Source organism: Lichenostomus cassidix, chromosome 2 (genome assembly GCF_008360975.1).
Source record: "Lichenostomus cassidix isolate B80296 chromosome 2, HeHo_3.0, whole genome shotgun sequence".
NCBI classification, from domain to species: Eukaryota; Metazoa; Chordata; class Aves; order Passeriformes; family Meliphagidae; genus Lichenostomus; species Lichenostomus cassidix.
The window spans coordinates 25,266,510-25,285,844 of NC_139482.1; the positions used below are offsets into that span (position 1 = coordinate 25,266,510).

The 19,335-nt window shown below is 38.3% G+C and overlaps 1 protein-coding gene and 1 long non-coding RNA gene across 2 annotated transcripts in view; one reads left to right on the forward strand and one right to left on the reverse strand.

The window, feature by feature from the left end:
* Nucleotides 1–3,275: 3,275 nt before the first annotated feature.
* LOC146441003 (uncharacterized) lies at nt 3,276–9,597 on the forward strand. Its single transcript, XR_014849748.1, has 2 exons — nt 3,276–3,363; nt 7,155–9,597. It is a non-coding gene; the product is annotated as an uncharacterized LOC146441003 (long non-coding RNA).
* Nucleotides 9,598–11,491: 1,894 nt separating this feature from the next.
* COL28A1 (collagen type XXVIII alpha 1 chain) overlaps nt 11,492–19,335 on the reverse strand; it is a 62,041-nt gene continuing 54,197 nt past the window's right edge. The window contains exons 29-36 of the mRNA XM_085050790.1: nt 18,345–18,425; nt 18,219–18,254; nt 18,002–18,038; nt 17,150–17,704; nt 15,790–15,977; nt 13,635–13,851; nt 13,035–13,211; nt 11,492–12,337 (exon numbers count right to left, since the gene is read on the reverse strand). Of these exons, the coding sequence (XP_084906916.1) occupies nt 13,042–13,211; nt 13,635–13,851; nt 15,790–15,977; nt 17,150–17,704; nt 18,002–18,038; nt 18,219–18,254; nt 18,345–18,425 (1,284 nt within the window). The 3' untranslated portion in view covers nt 11,492–12,337; nt 13,035–13,041. The remainder of the gene's footprint in view (nt 12,338–13,034; nt 13,212–13,634; nt 13,852–15,789; nt 15,978–17,149; nt 17,705–18,001; nt 18,039–18,218; nt 18,255–18,344; nt 18,426–19,335) is intronic.

Below are 19,335 nucleotides of genomic sequence, written 5' to 3' on the forward strand. Positions count from 1 at the left end.
TTTATTTCTGAAAAAAAGACCTGTTAAGATTTAAAAGTTGTGCTTTCTAACCTAGATGTTTGTGCAGAGTAGCATTCAGCAGTAAATATTATTCCACTTAAGCAGCTGGGAAGTTCCTTACATCTGGAACACTGGTTGTTGGACAGAGCGTTGGCACAAGCACCGTACAGCTGTGTGTCATTACCTCAAGTACTGTAATAGAGCCTGCTAATACTATTAACCTGGATTAATTAACTGTTTCGTTTCAAAGGGCAGGAAATGCGTGACAACCAGTTTAACTGTGCTCAAAAGCTGGGATATTTAAGGGAACAAGAGCCAACTGAACAGACCATAACAGCTCCTCTCAAGTTTCAGGTGCAGGTTATGCTTTTGTGTGGTACTGCTGTAACTTTTAAACTGTCAGGATCAAGCTACATCAGCACATTGCAGGGCAATGTGAGTGCTGGAGCAAAGCAAGAGCTACAGCTGCTGCTCTGGAGGAAAACTGTTTTGTAAGTGTGGGTTTGTGGGCTTTTTTAAAATATTGATGTATAACAGACTCGCCCATGTGATTACCAGAAGTTGTATGCCCAGTAAAATGTCCATAAATGACGGTAAGCTCTTGTACCCAGCTCACAGAAAACTTCACTGGCTCAAGGGATTTTTCCTAGAACTCTTCCCTGTGCACTAGTGCCAACAAAAAAGTAATTTAAGTAAACATTTTACACCCAGGAACTGCTTTGTTTTTTCTATGCTGCAGGGAAGATAAGCCTGTGTACTGCTCATTCCAGCTCTTGCTCCTGAATGTTTAGCAGCCTTTCTTTCTGACAATGTTTCACCTTACTTAAGCCATTCCATGAGTTCCTGAAATTTGGTGGTGAGGAGCTTTTTCTGACAATATCAGGAGTAAGCAAGAAGTCAGAGCTCTGCAGTGAACATTTTCATTGTTCCCCATGTAAAGAAATTTAACACAGACTTGGGAAAACAGATGGATCGTGGGATCTCATTTCTAGGTTAGGGTGGTATTTGGCATTTTTAAAGGAAAAGTGGTTATTTAATTCTGAAATATAGTCTGAGATCTTCATTTTTCCCAGCTTTCTAATATACAGTCCTGCAAGACTTCTTAAAATGCCAATAAAAACACTACTACTGTGTATATTTTTGCCAACATTGGAATTTGGACCCAATGTGATTTTGAGCTGTGACCCACACTCTCTCCTTTTAACTCCTCTTTTCAGACTTTTTCAGCTCCCTGTTCTGTTGCATATAATACTCCTTTGTTGCAAAAGTACAAGACAAGTACAGTCCATTCTTTCCTTCCTTCCCCAGAAATGCTCTTCTGTAAGCTTTGTTTTATTTAGGGGAGGCTGAAGCCTCGAGTGCTGGAGTCTGCACTGTACTGACCAACGTGTCACCTCCCAGTGTCCCAGTTCTGTGTTACACACCTGTGGGGATAAGAAAGTGTCAATCCTTTTGCCATAGCTGAGGTGTTCCCTTCTTTGGAGGTGTGATTTGTCTTTTAAACCTTCCCATCTTTTTCCCTTCTTTTTAGTTCTCTTTTTTTGTCAATAGTTGCACCATCTGATCTGCAAAGTTGAGGAATGTTTGAGGAATACATGGTACGAGCTGGGGTTGAAGTGATCCCACAGACAGACCTGTCTGCAGTGAACTTAACTGGCTTACAGCAGGTTTTAAAATCAGCCTAAAGCCAGTCACTTCCAGAGCAAGAGTTGGAACCAGGTTTTATCATTTAGTACTTAAAATACCTCTCCGTTTGGAAGGATGGACAGGCGGATTGGGTCAAGATTCCAGCAGCCAGTTGTGCTAAAGAAGCATGAAAAATCTTTTCCGGGGATAAGAGTGGAATTATTTGTAGCAATGTTGTCTGAAAAGGAACATGAACTTTCTAACTGTCTTCTGAGTGTTGCTAAAGTCACTGTCTTATTTTTCCCTCTTGCAACAAGGTGAACAGTCTTTTACAAAGATGACTATGTGGTGACAGAGTTTAAAATTCATAATTGAATTGAGATGGGAGTTTCACAGGAATGTTTGTTAAATAAAAAGTTGATGTGAGCAGCTTGCTTATTTCCTTTAATTTAAACTCTGCTTTACTTGTGTAGGTATGCAAGTTTGCAGTACTGTTCTTCAGTTGTACAAAACCAAACTCTTTTATCTGTGAACCCACCATTCTGGCATCTTGAATTTCTAACCTGGCTTCCAGCAACTCCTTTCCCCTCCTCATTTCTTTCCCCTGCTAGGATAAAATTCTAACTGACTGCAAGGAAAGTAGCTTTGTCAATAGCTTCAGTCACCTGAAGAACCAGATCAGCCTTCTGGTGCTGCTACTTCCCTACTTCCTGAGCTTTCAGTGTTCTCCAACAGCTCTGAGTGCTGCACGGTCTCAGGGAGTCAAGGCATTGACTCTTCCTCCTATGTCTAACTGATCAAAAAGACTTAAGAATTAATGTGCATTAGTACCCTGCACCTTTAAAAACCTTGCACTATGATTTTTGTTGTGTTTTTTCTTTCACTGTCCCATATGAGTTGAGTTGCCATTCTTAACTGGGAATCACCCAAGTGTAGTGCTATTAAGTGCTGTCTTCCTCTTTCCTGGCCCTGGAGATGGAGAGCATAAGATTTAACACAATTGTTAACTTAAAGCCAAGTGAGTACTCGACAGAAAGCTAAACAAATAGATATGCCTCTAATTAATTTTTAAATGAACGTTTTATTCAGTCTAGCTACTCTAAATGTGGGAGTACTGTTAAATGTCTGTTCTCTGACTATGTCTCAAGTGGAGGATGTGGCTCTAAACAGGAGCATATATCCTTCCTAGATTCATAATCCAGATGAGCACTCTGCAGGGATTAATCCTAAAGCAAATGTAAATCACACCTGAGGGTCTGAAATTTTTCCCTGCACAGGAGAGTGCTTCACCAGCATTTGAACATATTTACCATTGAAAACAGCAGGTTTCACATATTGCACTGTAGGCTCTGTTGAAATCATAGCTGAAATATGGTTAGCGTTTCAAGGACAGGTAGGGTAACCATGTCTAAAGCAAATTTTCAAACACCGTTTAGAAAACTCTCCTGTTCAGAAGCTGGCAGTGCTTTCCTGGGGACAATGAAGCCTTTGTTCCTATTCCTGTTCAGTGTTACTCAGGTTTTTTTGCAGAGAATAGGCGGTGTCTGTTTACCCAGATTAAAACATCATTTGTCAGTCTAATCAACAGCATCCTGCTTTTAAACTATTTCCCTGTCAGCCAGCTTGGGCTCTATGCACTTTATCTTTGCCAGATTCCAAAGCTGAATTTATTATATTGTGTTCAGACTCATTCAAGGAAATATTTCCCAAAAGGCACTAGACATGTCTTCTTTTGAGGTAAGCTTCATGATGTCTAAATGCAGAAATTGTCTTATCAAACACAGAAGTTGTTTTATCAAATGCAGATCTCAATATTCCCAAATTTGTTCTGTTCCCAGTGGTAGAAGTCTCATGAATCAGCTATGTCTTCTTGTTTTAAAACTATACTAAAATGTATAGTTAAAACTAAAAGTAGCATTTGAGTCTCAATAGTAATTGTACAACTACTTGGATTTTCTGTGTACAGCTGCAGTGCTTTTTCCAGGAGAATAAGTTAGATTCACAGACCCTTGATTATTTTATATGAACAGATTGTAATTGCAGGAACTTCCCCGTTGTGCCCATCCATGCATGGGCCAGCACGTCTCGTTTGAGGAGCATCAGCAATACCCACTGAGAACCAGAGCCTTGCAGGTGTGTGGTGGCTCTCTGGTTTGATCTGGTCTTTGCCACACTGGTCAGTGCTGCAGCAAAGAGTTTCAGTGTTGCTGAATTATTTTTTGTTTGTTTGTTTTGTTTTGTGAGTCAGAGTTGTAGATTTTATGTATATTATAGAAGCAAAGATCCGTAGGTACTGGTGGCAAAATGCCACCCTGAACTCTTGGTCCTTGTGAGCCTCAAAGTGGAGGGAGCATGAGTTTCTCTTACATGTAGCATCTAGGAATTTTATTCCTGGTATCAGGACAAAATGAGGAAACTATTACAAATGTTTAACAGTATGGAAAAAAATATGAAAGCTTGGTTGGAAAAAATTTGCTGTGTGTTAGCCAAACATATTTGTGGGCTAGATGTCTGGGCCCAGGAGAGAATGAGAAAGCTATTGCAGCGTATAAATGAAACAAAACATTAGCAGGTTTTCTATGGCTTTTGCAGTTAAACAAAGGTTAATTACACATGTTCAGCTGGACCACCTAGTCCTTTGACTTTTAAATATATAACTGTGTATGTAGGAGTATTGTCTCTTAGATGAGCATAAGGTAAGAAAATGCTGGTATGAGGAATGTGCATGTCTCATGCTAGTAATGAGTCAGTAGGGGAAAGATTCTTACAGGACTGAAGAGAAGACAGTCTCTTGGTTTTACACTTTTGTAATGTGCCTGGATGGCTGGACTCCAAAATGTTTCAGCAGGAGCCCCTCATCAATGGAACACCTTCACAGTGGGTTTTCCGTGTACAGCTGCAGTGCTTTTTACTTCCTGCTGCCAGTCAGCACATTCTGTATTTAATACCCACCTGACCTCTCCCTCTGACTGCCCTCAGGAGCTCTGGACTGCTCGAGAGGGTCAAGTTTGAGGGTGAGACTCACTTTTCTAGGATATTTGCCTGTATGCAGGAGTATAGAAGCTTGAGTGATGCAATCCAACCTTGTAGCTATTTTCCTTTGAGAGGGAATCCTGAATGGACTGGATGATTTCTGTGGTCTTTTAATACCTGAATTATCCTACAATCCAAAAAATGTCTTGTCAGCTTCACAAATATTTTGCACCTGCACCTTCAGCTCCTCCATGTCTTGGTCCCTGCTACTGTTTTGCGTTCAGCTCCTTTTGCAGCCCAGAGAGCTCCTGCCTGGCTAACAGCAGTGCTGGATTGTGCCCATCTCACCCTTTACGAGTCTTCAAGTTCTCTCTTTGCTTCCAGAGGGACAGCAGAATTGTGAAAGTTCTGATTATCATTCTGAGTAGCACCACACAAAACATCTCTCCTGTCCCATTTTATAGGTGTTAAATCATCATTTGTGTCTGTGCCATTTCCATCACATGGGAAAGGAATTGTTCTGTCAGATTACATGACTAAATACAGGCTTCCTTCCAGTCTTGTGTCCTGGTTAATGCACACTGGGTTTTAGGGTCTAAAACTGGGTTTTAGGCCCTTCTCTGTCTGTCCTTGTGCAATCATCGTGCTTACAGCTTGCTGAACATTGACCTCGCATTTCTTTAGTATGCAGAGCTAGAAGATTAACCCTGGTATTGGCTCAGTTCTTTTTTCTGTTACAAAAGCTTCTAATCTCTGATAGCCAGCAGATAGCTGCTGTTATTAATGACATAAAAAGTGATTATAGGCAATGTGATTATAGGACCCTGTGAGAACAGGGTCCAAAATGTTTTTCCTACTTGGAAAAAAATAAAGTGGGGCCTGTGGGGCCTGTAGCACCTGGGCATAACTTAAGCCCAGTGCTTATGAATTATTTGTTGTAATTCTTAAAAAGCAACAGCATAAAGAACAGGAAACAAATGCAACTAGGCAGGAAACACTTTCCCTTGAAGTTCAGTTCAGCATGATGCTGATATTTAGCACTTCACTGCTGTTTCACAAAAACATCTGCTCAGTATTAGAGTAGGAAGCAAGCTGGTTAAAACAAACACAGTTAAAGAAACACAGCCAGTATCTAAAAACTATGTCAAGACATTCAGGAGGAAATTCCAAACAAATGCTTGCCACCCTATGGTAACCAGCTGGCAAGTAGACTGCCTTAGAGAAGGTAGAGATCATAGATTCATAAAACATCCTGAGTTGGCAGCGATCCACAAGCATCAAAGTCCAACTCCTGGCCCTGCACAGAACCACCCCAAGAGTCATGCTGCGTGCCTGCATTTTCCAAACACTTCTTGAACTCTGTCTTGGTGCTGTGACCACTTCCCTGGGGAGCTGTTCCAGTGCCCAGCCACCCTGTGGGTGAAGAACATTTTCCTGATATCCAACCTAAACCTCCCCTGACACAACTTCAGGCTGTTCCCTCGCGTCTTGTGACTGGTCACCATAGAGAAGAGATCAGTGTCTGCCCTTTCTCTTCCTCTCATGAGGAAGTTGGAGACCAAGGAGTGCTACTAGCATGTCATAAGTATGAAAAGTCAACATACACCTGAGAGTGAAAATGATCCTGATGTGACTGAATGAATTTTATGTCACAAATAACTTCTAGATCTGATAATACTGCCCTTTCCCATTGCAACTGTGTGATGAATAGGCACTGTTGAAGTGGGCTCTTGTTACAGATCAGGATGCTCCCATTACAGAACAGGATTCTACAGAAAAAACTCTAAGATACATAAAAATATTTCCCTGTGCAAAATATACCAATAAAAAAAAAAAGGAGACGTTTAATGAAATGGTGTTCCAAATGAAGCCCCATTCTCAGGGCTGTAATATGAGAAAGTTTTGCAGAGAACAGGTGTGCTGGGGCAGTGCTAGTTTGAACTGACTGGAGGGGCAGGTTCAACCTGTGCCCCAGGTTGTATCCAGGAGGGGTCAGACTGGGCGTATCCAGGCACAATCCAAAAGCAGAGACTGAAACCTTTACTCTTGTCTCAGACCTCCTGCACCACCTTGGACATCAGCCCATGAGCTCTGGAGCCCTTCACTTTTTATTTATTTATTTATTGTTAGATATTTTTTCTTGATTTGCTAGATTCAGAGGTATTGCAATGGTTACAATGAAGTGGGGTTCTACAAGGGGATTGATAATGTGATTATGGGGTATGTTGCTCTTTGGCTTTCACACTAGGGTATAGTGCATACAAGCCCTTTTTATAGCTGTGCTCCTGCTTTGTATAAATACCTTGACCCTGTAATGCTCAGGATCTGGTTTGTGAAACATCCTGTTTACACAATGTTCAGGTTTAGCCAGTTGTAAGACAACATATGAGTTTGTCAAAGACCAAGGAGTATCCACAGTGGCTGGTAGAAAATGTAAATTGTGAGATTAATTAAGAGGTAATTTAAGCAGCTTCTGCTGCTGAGCTGAGTTTTGGAAGTTGTTACTTCAATATTCCTACTTAAAACCTATTGATGTCTTGCTGTTTGTTTTATAGAGGCATTTTGTTGTTTTCCTCCGGGTGGCACTGCAGGATAACACTGTGGTCCTTGGGGCCCTGTGCTGCAGCTGCATCATTTAAGATGCTGGGATATCTTCTTGCTGACACAACAAGTTGACTTGAGGACCAGCACAACATTCTTACTCCATGACAACCTAAATTACTGATATGGACTTAAACTTATTTAAGGGAACTTTTGTTGGATGAATTTCTCCTCTTAAAAATGAAAGGCTTCAACCAGCTCATGAACTGTAAGCAGATCAGACCCATCACTGAGAGTGTAAAAAAATCTCAAAAAGGCTTGACATATGACTGCTCAATTCTCAACCACTCTGCTCATAGGATGGTTTCCACTCAGACATGTTCACATGTATCCTCTAGAATGTCCAGCGAGTACTGTGCCTTTTGATTGACTATGTTGTACAGTTCACCTGGAAAAAGAATGGAAGATTTCTGCTTGCAAACATGATTATTCCCTTCAGGCAAAACATGGTGCTGCCTCTAGTGCTGCCCTCATCAGCACACTTTCCAGTTATTACAGATACTGTGTATTTTGGCAGTCTTTGCCTCAAGTCACTTATGATCTGTTCAGTTACATGGTGTGCAGACTAAAAACATCCCAATCGTAGTTCTCTGAGGGACCTTGAAACGAAAATACTAATTTTCAAACCCAGATTTGATATGTGAATCTCATTACGTGTTAATTAATTGGGAAATACTGCCTCTTTGGTCAGCAGAAATATATCTTACATATTAATTTACAATGTAGTTAAGACTGAAAGAAACTACCCTTAGAGAAAACATGATGCACTAGGGAGTTGCCCTGAATGAAGTCAGAAGTAGCTGAAATTGCCAATTATGTCATGAATGTAATTCAGAAGAATTACTAGCTATTTGCTTTCCATGGAAAAATCTATCCCCAACCTCAATTTCCACACCCATGCCTGTGTGCTCAGCCAGCCCAAGGCACCCCAGGCCAGCAGGCAGCAAGCAGGTCACAAAATCCCTGAAATCCTTCTCTGAATTCATGCTTTCCAGTGCTGAGCATCTCTCTCCCCTGTAGCCCCTGCTACTCTCCCCAACCCCTGCTACGGAAGGGGACACACCCAGGCACATCCTGGAGGACTTTTTGATTAGTTGATCATTTATTTACTGCTCTGGCAGTTTTCTGAAGTGTCCTGAAAGCTTTAAGCTGCTGACACAGGAGCACCAGTTGAAACAATTCCAGCAGCATTTGGGATTAGCTGAGTTATTTTAAAGCTAATCCAAAACTCTTTGGGGGGTTTTACTCACAGGTTGAGCTTGTGCTTGCCAGATTTATTCTTTTCAAAGCCCTTATTGACCAGTATTTTTATAATAAGAAATGGTTTTCTTTGTGTCCCAGGGTCAACCATGCCAGATGCTGGTGATCCCTTTTTCCAAACCAATAAAATGCAAAAAGTCTCCCTTCTCCCTCCCTCTCCACATGTAGGGAGGTTACAGCTGCTAATTGCAGGGATTGTGGGACAATGGGTTCTCCTTCTTTTGTATTACAAATTGCTCTAAAATAGGTCTTATGAACATTAGAAAGCCAAAATAGAAAATCTTTCTGGATTACATTTTAGAAACTTTCCCATTTGGCTGAATTTCTACATATTCCTGGTTAGGAAAAAGAAGTCACACTTCAGTGGCATTTGGCTCAAAATTTGAGTTTCACTTATCCCTGAAGCTTAGAACTGATTCTGTCCCATGAAAAGATACAATAATACTCCTGGAAGCAAAGACCCTTATATTTAAGGCAGTCTCAAGCAAAAAATCTAGTAACTAAATATAATTTGTAACTAATATTTCTTTTTCTAGCTACCAAGTATGGTAGCTGAGATTGTCTGCTTACTTTTGCTTGTGGGATTTCAAAACCTTGATCTGCTGCAGGTTGCCTTCAGTAGCACCCAGAAGAGTTCTACAACTGGGAAGGCAAAAGGTCAGCCTGAGGAGACAGAAATTATTATAAAGAATGATTGATAAGAAGCTGCAGGAGGAATAAAAGTAAGTTCTAAGATCTCAGTGCTGAACCTACAGTTTCTCACGTGTCAGCAGAAAAATTGCTCTACTTGCCAGTAGAGCTGGGGTATCCCAGCCCACACATCTGCCCATGAATGCTTTGGCCCTTTCACTGAGAGGTGGAGGAGGAGGAGTTATTTGTTTTGTTAATAAAAAAAGAACCATCAAGTTACCTGTGAGAATGTGCTTGTAACTCTGTGTTGTGATGCCTTTGCAAGCTGTGAGAAGGGAGTGCTCTATGTACAGATGGTACCAAAACAGTTAAGAAAGCAATGACATAAGAGGAGTGCAGGAATATGGCACTAAATCCATACTGTCCATAAAATGCTTCTTTACAAATGTGGATGTTTGTCTCAGCCATGCTATCAATAATATCTTTTTTAAGTTTACTTTTTCTTCATCTCTTTCTTCTTTTTATCTTTTCTTTTTATTTCCATTTTTCTCTCCAATGTATGGCTGTGATGGAAACTTCCAAATGAGGAAACATGTTAATCAGTTTTCCAAGGATGTTCAAAATTGCAGTGCAGGAAATACTGCATATATTCAGCCAATTTGGGATAACAGAGAGGAAATTTAAAGATGTAGAAGAACCAGGAGTGCAGACAGCAGGATGGTCAATGCAGAGGCAGTGCTATTAATGTCTGAATGAGCCCTAGGGACAGACAGTGACTGAACTGGGTTAAGGCAAAAGATGAATTCCATTTGATAGCTGTTAACGAGACTGATAGAGCTTCTCAAAGTGAAAAGCTGCTGCTCTTCTATGATGAGCAAAAGGAGCACTATTTTCCTGTTATTTTCTGAGTTATTTTCTGAACTCATAGAATTATGGATGTAAAAAAAAGAATTCATCTTATAATTAGAAGTTCTATACAAAAATCTCTGTTACTCACTACTCTTAGCTTTTATGATTTATACCATTTTGCCTAGTCTAGCAGAAGTTTCAGGGATTTAATGATTAAACTATTCTTGCTTTTAAAATTTGCCCATGACAAAAATAAAGGGCTTGTTTGCCTTGAAAACTGTAATGCTCTCAAGCAATGGTGTTGCATGGTTTCACATCAGTCGGGAATAAAACAGTGGATGTTTGGCAAGCAGGGCCCTCTCCTGGTTTATTGCCCCATGACACCCTCGAGAAGGCAGAGACGTGAGAGCCAATGCTGCCCATCACTGCTGATGCAGATTTAGAGAAGAGTCCTTTCAGGAGGGACTTCGGTACTTTTCCACGGTTTACTAAATATCAGAGCATACATTCAGAGTTTGCAGTCTTGGGATACGCAGAAAGACCTGAACAGAATATGGATGATCATTTCAGGATAATCTGACTTGAACAGCATACAACTTTTAAAATAACCTTATAGCCTTCACTTTTCCCTCTTTGCTACAAAAGGTTTAGTTAACTCTACACAAAAGTGGAAAAATAAAGCAGTGATCTTTTTTAGAACAGTGGTTTAAATGCATTAAAATGAATCCTTGTGTGCATGTTAAAGAGTAACTGCTTTTTTTATAACCTTGTTAAGTAACAAATGAAGTCACTCTTTGTGCCCACTAAAGCTTGTCAGCTTTACCAGAAAGGTTTTCACTAAACATTATGGAAGGTATTGCAAATCCATAACCTACATCTTCACATTTATTCCCAAACTCATTATCCTCAGTATTTCTTAGACAGATGCATCTCTTTGTCTGGAGATCTGGAGCTGAACATAACAGCTAATCCCATCCCTGAAGCAACTGCCCAAGCACAAAAGATTAGAACAGATTTGAAAGATACTGCAGTTTCCTAGGCTTCCTTGCAATTCCAGTGGATTTTGCTGCTGTGGGTTTCCAATTGAAGCTAAATGTAAAATGCTCCTGGTAGAATTAAGTGGATCTTCATAGTCTGCATAGTACAAGGTAATTTCTTTCCATGTCACACAGAAAGTAACTATGCCCTCGGATGTTTTTTGAATGATCATCATATTAGTATATTATCATCATTTTAGTTCTGAGTATAAGAACAGAATGTTTTCTGGGGCTGCTCTCAGTTTTTTTAATTTCTAATTTGAAACTTATTAAAAGGGCCAGATTTTTGGGGAAAAAAAAAAGTTGAGAACTTTTAAACTCTACTTCAAACACAGCTTTCCATAGAATTAGGTTTGCATCCTCTGTGCTGCAAACAAATTCATTTTGCAAGGTACATCCTGTCATTTGTTTACAAATGGTGCAAGGAATTGTTTAAACATATCGAGAGCTGTCCATACTGCCTGTGTAGATTCTATTCTTTTGTTTACAAAGAAATAATGATGCCTGACTCTCCATCAGGTATTACTTCCCATTTTAATCATGTTTGTAATTTTCAGTTTTAACAATGTGCTCATACAGTATTATGGTTAAAAGTAGAAAGGATATAAGTAAACATTATTACGCATCTTTCAGTGCATTTCCCTCTTTTAGTTTAGTAGCATATATTGGAGTGAAATAATGCTTCTTTTTTTTCTTTTCTTTTAACCTGGAGGCCCTGAGAAGCTGAAATGTACTGACTAGCCTAAGGGACATGAAGAATCCTTTTTTTAATGTAATTTCAAACGAAACTCCAACCTTTGTAATTGAAAATATTATATTGATGTTAATCCAAGAGTGCTTTAATAATGGACAAAACCCCTCTCTAATTACCTATAGCTGTGTCACTTACATTCTAAACAGGAGCTCTAATCAAAGGAAATCTCTACTTATGTCTCTAAATGCTGTATTAAAAGTGCTAATTTCAGGAACCACTTACTATTGTTTAAAACCAGAGCATATTTCATTCTTCCATGAGATTAAGAGACCTCTATCATTAAAAACTAAGTGTAAACACTTTCAACATTTTAATCATAAAAATAGAATCTCATTAGTGCCATGTGTAGTAGTATCAAGTTACTATAAATTTGGAGAGAAAAGGTATCTTCCTCTGTGTGTGTACATGTGATTTCAAGTTATTGCTGTGGTGTTGCAGATAACATACATTATACAGGAATATGGTTAGTGTGCAGACCAATTTGGGAAAGCAATAAAGCACAGCAGTAATAATTTCTTGCTAACACATCATTTTGGATTCTTCTCAGTCAGTTCTTCCTCAGTACACATGCACTTCCGGCTTCAAAAGTTTGCAACAGAAGTAATTTCTAGAACAAATAAGAAACTGTTTCATTTTCCTGAAAAGTTCTGGAAAACATGCTAAATATTTTTCAATAAATATTCAAATAAAATTTTCCTGTACTGAAAGTTGAAATAGAGTATTTAATGCAAGTTATTGTGTATGAGTTATATGGATGAGTTATTGTGGATGAGTTATATTCTTGTAAAGAGGTTATGCACTTCTTTAGAGTAAGTAACCTCTCTGAAGGCCATGCCTCACTCACTAAGCATATGGATCTACGACAGTCAGTATAGTCTGACTGGATTTCCAAATTGTAAGGTCCCTCCCCAAAGGAAAATTATACTGATTTGAGAGGGACAGTCTTGTAAATTGCAAATAGAATAAAACAAAAAAAGGGGATAAATGGTAGGTGGACTGATGTCACTGAAGGATGAATGGCATGGTCTGTCCAACTCAAGTTAAAAATAAGTGATCTAGAGAGGAGAGTAAATAGGGAGGTGACAAAGCCGGAGTTGGTGACAATATTGTGCTCCTCTAAAGTAGCAACATAGCAGTAGAAATGTAGTAAAGAAAAGGAGTGACAGCAAGAAATTGCACAAGGACCTTGTGATATTGACTGATAGGGTGTGAAGTGAAAAGAAAAACTGAATTTTGATTAATATAAAATAAAACATAAGGGGCAAAAGAGGTGATTGAGGGAGAACCTAAAGGAGACAACTTACTTGTTCATTAATCAACACAGGTTTCTCGACATTCCTTTTCTGTTTCAAATCTATTGTTGGTACCATTACAACCTCCATACCAGAACTGGCCACAGGAATTGCCATTCTTGTCATAATACCATTTTACCACGTAGTCCCAACAATCCCCTGGTTTCATAGGTTCCAAGCACCTTGGATCTGCAAGTAAATCAGTAAAAGTTAGCTTGGATTCTGGGGATAAGTTATTTTATCATAGAAGTGCCTCTTTCAGTTAGAAAAGCATCCCTTTTTTTGCTTTCTTGTAGTGCCTGGCCAAATTCTAATTTCATTATTGACTTACCTGAACAGGCCTAAAAAAATACACTATCAGTTGGAAATAAGACTGCCTAAATCCTGATGCAAGAATCAAGCTGCTATTTAAATACCTAAGGGGTTGGTACACAAGGATATCATCTGAGTCTGAAAATCTGGCTCTGACTGTGTGTGATGTCTGTAGACAGAGCACCCAGAAATATAAAAAGTAACAGAATCTAAACTATATTGGAGGAGGGAGTGGGGTTTGCTCATTTTTTTTGGTACAGACTATCTACCCAATATCTGAGGACAGTATTTATTACTCACTTTTTTGGGTGGTTGCTACCTGTGTTGGTAACACAGCTGGCTGGTGATCTTCAGCAGCAGTTCCACCAAACAAAGGATTGACAGCTGGACTCAGGGGTGTGATTTCAGACAGGTTATAAACCGGGGGAAGGATCGATTCTCTGTGAGCGGAGCTGGCCACACTGTGGTCCTGAGCAGATGGCAGAGGCTCAGTATATCTGGACAATGGTGGACTATGCTGCAAAAGAAGTCAAAATCTTAAAACTCTATCTGGGCTCAGATGCTACGAGAAAAAAAGAGATAGAATTATGCAGGAAACTTTTGCTAAACAGTGTGTGAAAAAATACCACTAACAGTAGGTTGGTTTGGTTCTTCCTCTAGTGATTACTCAGTATGGAACCATAGCTTTCTGACACTGAGAGCATAATGAAAAGGCAAAGTAATGCCTTTGATTTAGTCACTAATCTAAATTCATTCAATTTAAGCAAAATTCCAGTCATTACTTAGTCTGTAATATAAATAAAGCAAAAAATTGAAAGAATTTTTTGGTAAATCAGTGCTGCTTAACATCTAGTACACTCATTGGGCAGGATCTGACATTTTCAATCTGTCCTATTTCTAGCTAATAGCCAGCTGCCAATCATTAGAATTTTAGAATTTACTTCGATAAAAGTGTTAAGCAGTCAACTCTGCTCTTCAAATTGCAACTATTATATAAAAATTTGTCTCTTTAATATTTTAGTACATTCAAGAAGGTTTGCAAGGTTCTTAGTACAGTATAGTACAAATAGCTGCCTTAATCAGCAGACAATTCATCCAATCCTTTTCTTCTCTAGGTCTACAAAAAGACTGTGTTTATTTATGATAGTAATTCAACAGTTTGAAGATTTAACTGCAACCACAACCAGCCAGAATCAAGTGTGTGAGCATCTAATCCTATCTGATATATCTAAGAATCTACCTAAGAATCCTTTCTGATTCTTATCACATGCTTTATAAAGTCAGCATCTTATCTAGGTTTACATTTATTTTTCTCAATGATACAGAATGTCAAAACAGTGTCACATAGATCTATTTAGAGTTATAACAAGCCGAAAACCTAAACTGATCACACCTAACAAAGGAGCTCTTATTCTTAGAAATTAACCTGGATTTTGCAAGTGAACTATTTAATTATGAATGATATTATATAAACAATAATACAAGGATTAATAGTGGATAATCCATTGACTCATAAGTCAGTAATATTTAATTATCTCTCATAATTCATTGACTCATAAGTCAGTAATATTTAATTATCTCTAATCTCTATTCAATTAAATTAATATTTAAATACCGGTATAATGGTTTGATATATCCATTCCATGCAGCTACAGAGGTTTACACATCAAATATTTCAACTAGTTTATCCAAGTGGTTGTAAGGGAAAGCAAAGCTCAACTTTTATCATCGACTACTTTAGGCAAAGCAATAAAAATGCCCTAAAGAGTTCACAAATATCCTAATCCGATACTCTGTTACTTGGACAGTGGCTGAAAAATATCAAAGACCTAATAAGAAAACTAAGGTGATACACACCTGTAGAAAATATTATCTATTGAATTTAAACTCTCCCTGTCCTGTCTGTCTGTCCAGCAGTGCTAGTTTGGAGGGCAGAACCTAGCACAGGTCAGGAGAAGTTTAAATCTGGAGAACGAAGAGTAACATAAATGAGGAGTTCTAGAAGTAGAGTCCAATGTGGAAAGTGAAACACAACCAAAGGCTTAATATGGAAATATGGCTGGGAACAATCTGGAAAGTATGTGACCGTGACAAGAAGCACTGTACTAACAATTAGCTTGCACATAAATAGATATCCTGTGCATGTGCCTCAGTAGAAATGTAAGAGTTTCAACTCACTTCTAAGATGAATAAGTCCTACAAAAAATGTGAGGACTGCTGGCATTTATTGCAATCAAGAGGCACTATTACCCTATTTCTTTTGTAAACATTTGTTCTCAACAAATAAGTTCACTCTAACTCTAAAAGTTTGTTTTCAAATACTTTGGTCTAGTCAAATGACATGTTATTTGCCTATTAAAAGATAGGTGAATGGTGAAATAAAGATGGTGAAATATTTGAATTCAAAGACACACATATTTTAAAAACATTTGATAACAGTTGCTTCTTTACTCACTGGGTAACCAATTCCTTCTGTAGGAAGTAAATCAGTCTCTGAAGTGGTCATTTTAGGTAACTGCCTATTAGCATCTTCCCTGGCAATTTCAGATTCCAAACTTGGAGATGGAGATAAAATATTGTAATTTCTGGTGTAGACTGCAGACTCATTCTCACAGATTTTTGTGATCAGTTTATTTTCAAGAGCTGAAAAGATTAATGAAATGGTGACATTTTTTAAGAGTAATCAAAAGAAGTAGCAATGATTCAGCAAAAGTTTTTAGTGCAGCATTAACCCTAAACTTTTAATCACAGTGACTTGTGAAACATCATCTTTTGTAGTGATGTCAAAATGCAAATGTTAAGTAATAAAGTAACACAGTCTCTGAATTATTTTATTTTAATGCCATGCTGTTCTTTTAAGAAGAAACACATAAAAATACCAAGTCCCTCTAGAAAGCAAAAGTCATAGCAGAGAACTAAAAAAAATGAGAGTGAAGGAAATAAAGTGTTTACATGTAAGAAAGAAAAAGAAAAACTGGGCAACCATTTTCTACTTATTTGCAAAAACAAGAAACACCAGTGACTGGGAATATGTTTATATTGAGTCAGAGCCCTGAACTTAATCCCAACTGGAACAAGAAACTTAGCTTTGATTCTTCTTAATGCCTTAAATCCAAACTTGACTTCATTCACAATCTCAGCCTAGCAAAATAATTTTAGGCTCGGGAAAAGTATAGGCTGGTCTACAGCTAGTCTAGATCAATGTACTTCTTTTTCATGGGTCATTCTAGATTTCCTCTGGATTTCCTCCTGATTTCGCCTGTAGCCACAGAATTTTTTCCAGCCACATACATTGAAATTCACCATGTCTATCATACCCCATTCCACTGTGTGTGGCTCCACCGTTTTTTCCTGAGAATCAGGGTGAAAGCACAGGTTTCTCTATGGCTTTCAGAAAATACAAAAAAAGGAAAGAGTGCTTGTAAGAGAGAGTGGAGGGATTCCAAGACTGACAAGAGCCAAAAGAAAGAGAGACAGAGTCCAAGATGTTATGCCAAGGTGGAAGGAAACCTGCATCTCTCTAGGACGAAACCATGGCCAAAGGAAAGGCCACTGTAATCTCTCACAAAAGAGGAGTATCCCAAAGAAGACCCGAGCTAAGAAAACTGATGTTCATTGTGGCTTATTGTTTCTGCAAGAGGTAAAAATTTGGCACAGGTTTCATTTGGCCATAGATGATGCAAAACAAGACTGAGCTGCATCCAGAAGAGAAATATAAGCTGCCACTTAGCAAACTGCCTTGCCTGGCCACAGGAGAGGCCGAACTCCCTTACATGTTTATTTCAAATTTCCTCTAACAAAATAGTTTCTTTTACCTGAAAGTGTTATGAAGTCATCTATCTGATAAACATGTTCTTCATCAGGGTCTGTTGCGATGAGCTGCATTTCTCTCAGGAAATCATCATAATGAGGATCAGTCCTCTGAACAATCCCAATGACAAACATCTCAATATCTGTAGCATGAGCCTCTCTTACTACAGTATCCAGTCGTACTTTATCACGACTGTCCGCTTGCCCATCCGTTATTACAACAGCCACCTTCCTCACCGCTGGGCGCGCTGCCTGGAACAAGTGAATGGCTTCTTGGATAGCAGAAGCTGTGTATGTTCCTTCTCCCAAGTAGGGCATCTTGTCAACAGCTGATTTCAGGTATTCTTTGCTCGTGTATTGCTTCAGAGAAGACACCAAGTCCACTCTGTGGCTGAAGTTGATAATGCCAATGCGGGTTGTAGCGTGGTTGGCCGAAACTTTGTCAATGACTGTTTTCATAAAGGTTTTGATAATATTGAAGTTATCTGGTCCAACACTTTCTGAACTGTCAATGACAAATACTAGTTCCAGTGGTGTTACTCTACATTTGATACCACAACCTAGAAGAATAACCATTTCAGACATTTTATGAGAAACCACCTTCAAAAAATGAATTGAACTCATGTCGGATTTACAGTCAGTTAAAACTAAATTAATGAATTAATTTCTAGTTACTGGTACTGATCAACAGAAACAGAGCTGGACCAAATTACTTTAGGTGTAGCTCTGGCAACATAGTGAGCACCATTTTCATATCAGTGGTATCTTGACACACAAACATGCAAAGGAAAAATCCATTCAGTCAAGATAAATTCACTGTGTTTTATTAAAACTACTTTTTTTACTGGAATGCTTACCGCATATTTCTTTGATAAGTCTGATAACATCTTCTCTCTGAAAAAAAGTATTAATTTGTTGTGTGTTCTAATGTTAAGAATGCTGAAATATTTATTTATTTACAAAAATGCAAGCAATGCAATATCTCCTAAACAGCCTTGTGTAAGATCACATAACTTTTAAATACTTTCCCCAGATAAACTATTTTTGTTTCAAATAATTAATTCATGTACTTACCGAAAGACCAGGTTCACCTTTTCTTCCCCCAATTCCCTGAAAACATGTAGAGTGAAATAATTAACAAACCCCAAATTTGCCTGGTTTCTATTGTGTAAACGTAAGCAACATGAAAACGTGTTTTACCTTTGGCCCTGGAGGTCCTGGGTCTCCAATCTCTCCTTTGGCACCTTTGCTCCCTGGATCACCTTTATCTCCATAGTCTCCCTAATTTAAAACAACTGTAAACTTAAACACAGTCTTAACTCCAGTTTTGTTGACTGTCAGAGCTTCAGGTAAGGTTCAATAAGCTTTTAAGACAAATTTTCTGGCATTTTAAGTTTAGTTTTTGGGGTTTTTTTTATTAATTGTTTATCTGGTATGTATTATAAGGACAATATCTTAAAAGACTACCTGTCCATGAATTGAATCGAACCTTATCAAAGTTAATGTCACCACTAATAATAATGGAAAAACAAATATGATTTGCTGACTGTGATGTTGTTGCTGCTTTCTTATACTTAAATATACTAAAACCTGATCTCCTTTGTGCATATATGAAATTCCTGCTGAACTATACCATTCCTTTTCATGTGTGACAAGTCTGCTATATTAATATATTAATAGCAAATAGAGAAGAGAGTATTTGGAGAGATTTACATTGAGTCAAAAAGATTAGTCAATATACACGATGAATATGAAAATCAGTGAAAATATTGCAGTTATTATTATACTATGGGGCATTTGGCATGTGAGAGAAAATAGAACTAGGAGGCAGAAATTTGAATCTGTGTGAAAGAACTTGATATTTACTATTGCATAAAAGCTCCCAAGCTGTTAGACGTGAATAGCTAACTGCAGGAAATTCTCACAATTTTCTTAACAACCACAAAGTTATTGAGTAAGGAAAGATTCAAGCTTGGGCTTCAGTCATTGTGGAAAAAAAACAAGTCAAACAAAACAAAGCCCTTAAGAGACATTAATCATAATGCAATACATTTTTTTTGTCAAAGCCTGGAAAACAAAAGGACATTTTGTAATGCCTGAAAAATATCAAAACTAACTGAATACATAATTTGAATACCTTACAATTATTTTCCTGCTAACAGGTATGACCTCATTCTAAATCCTACTTTGT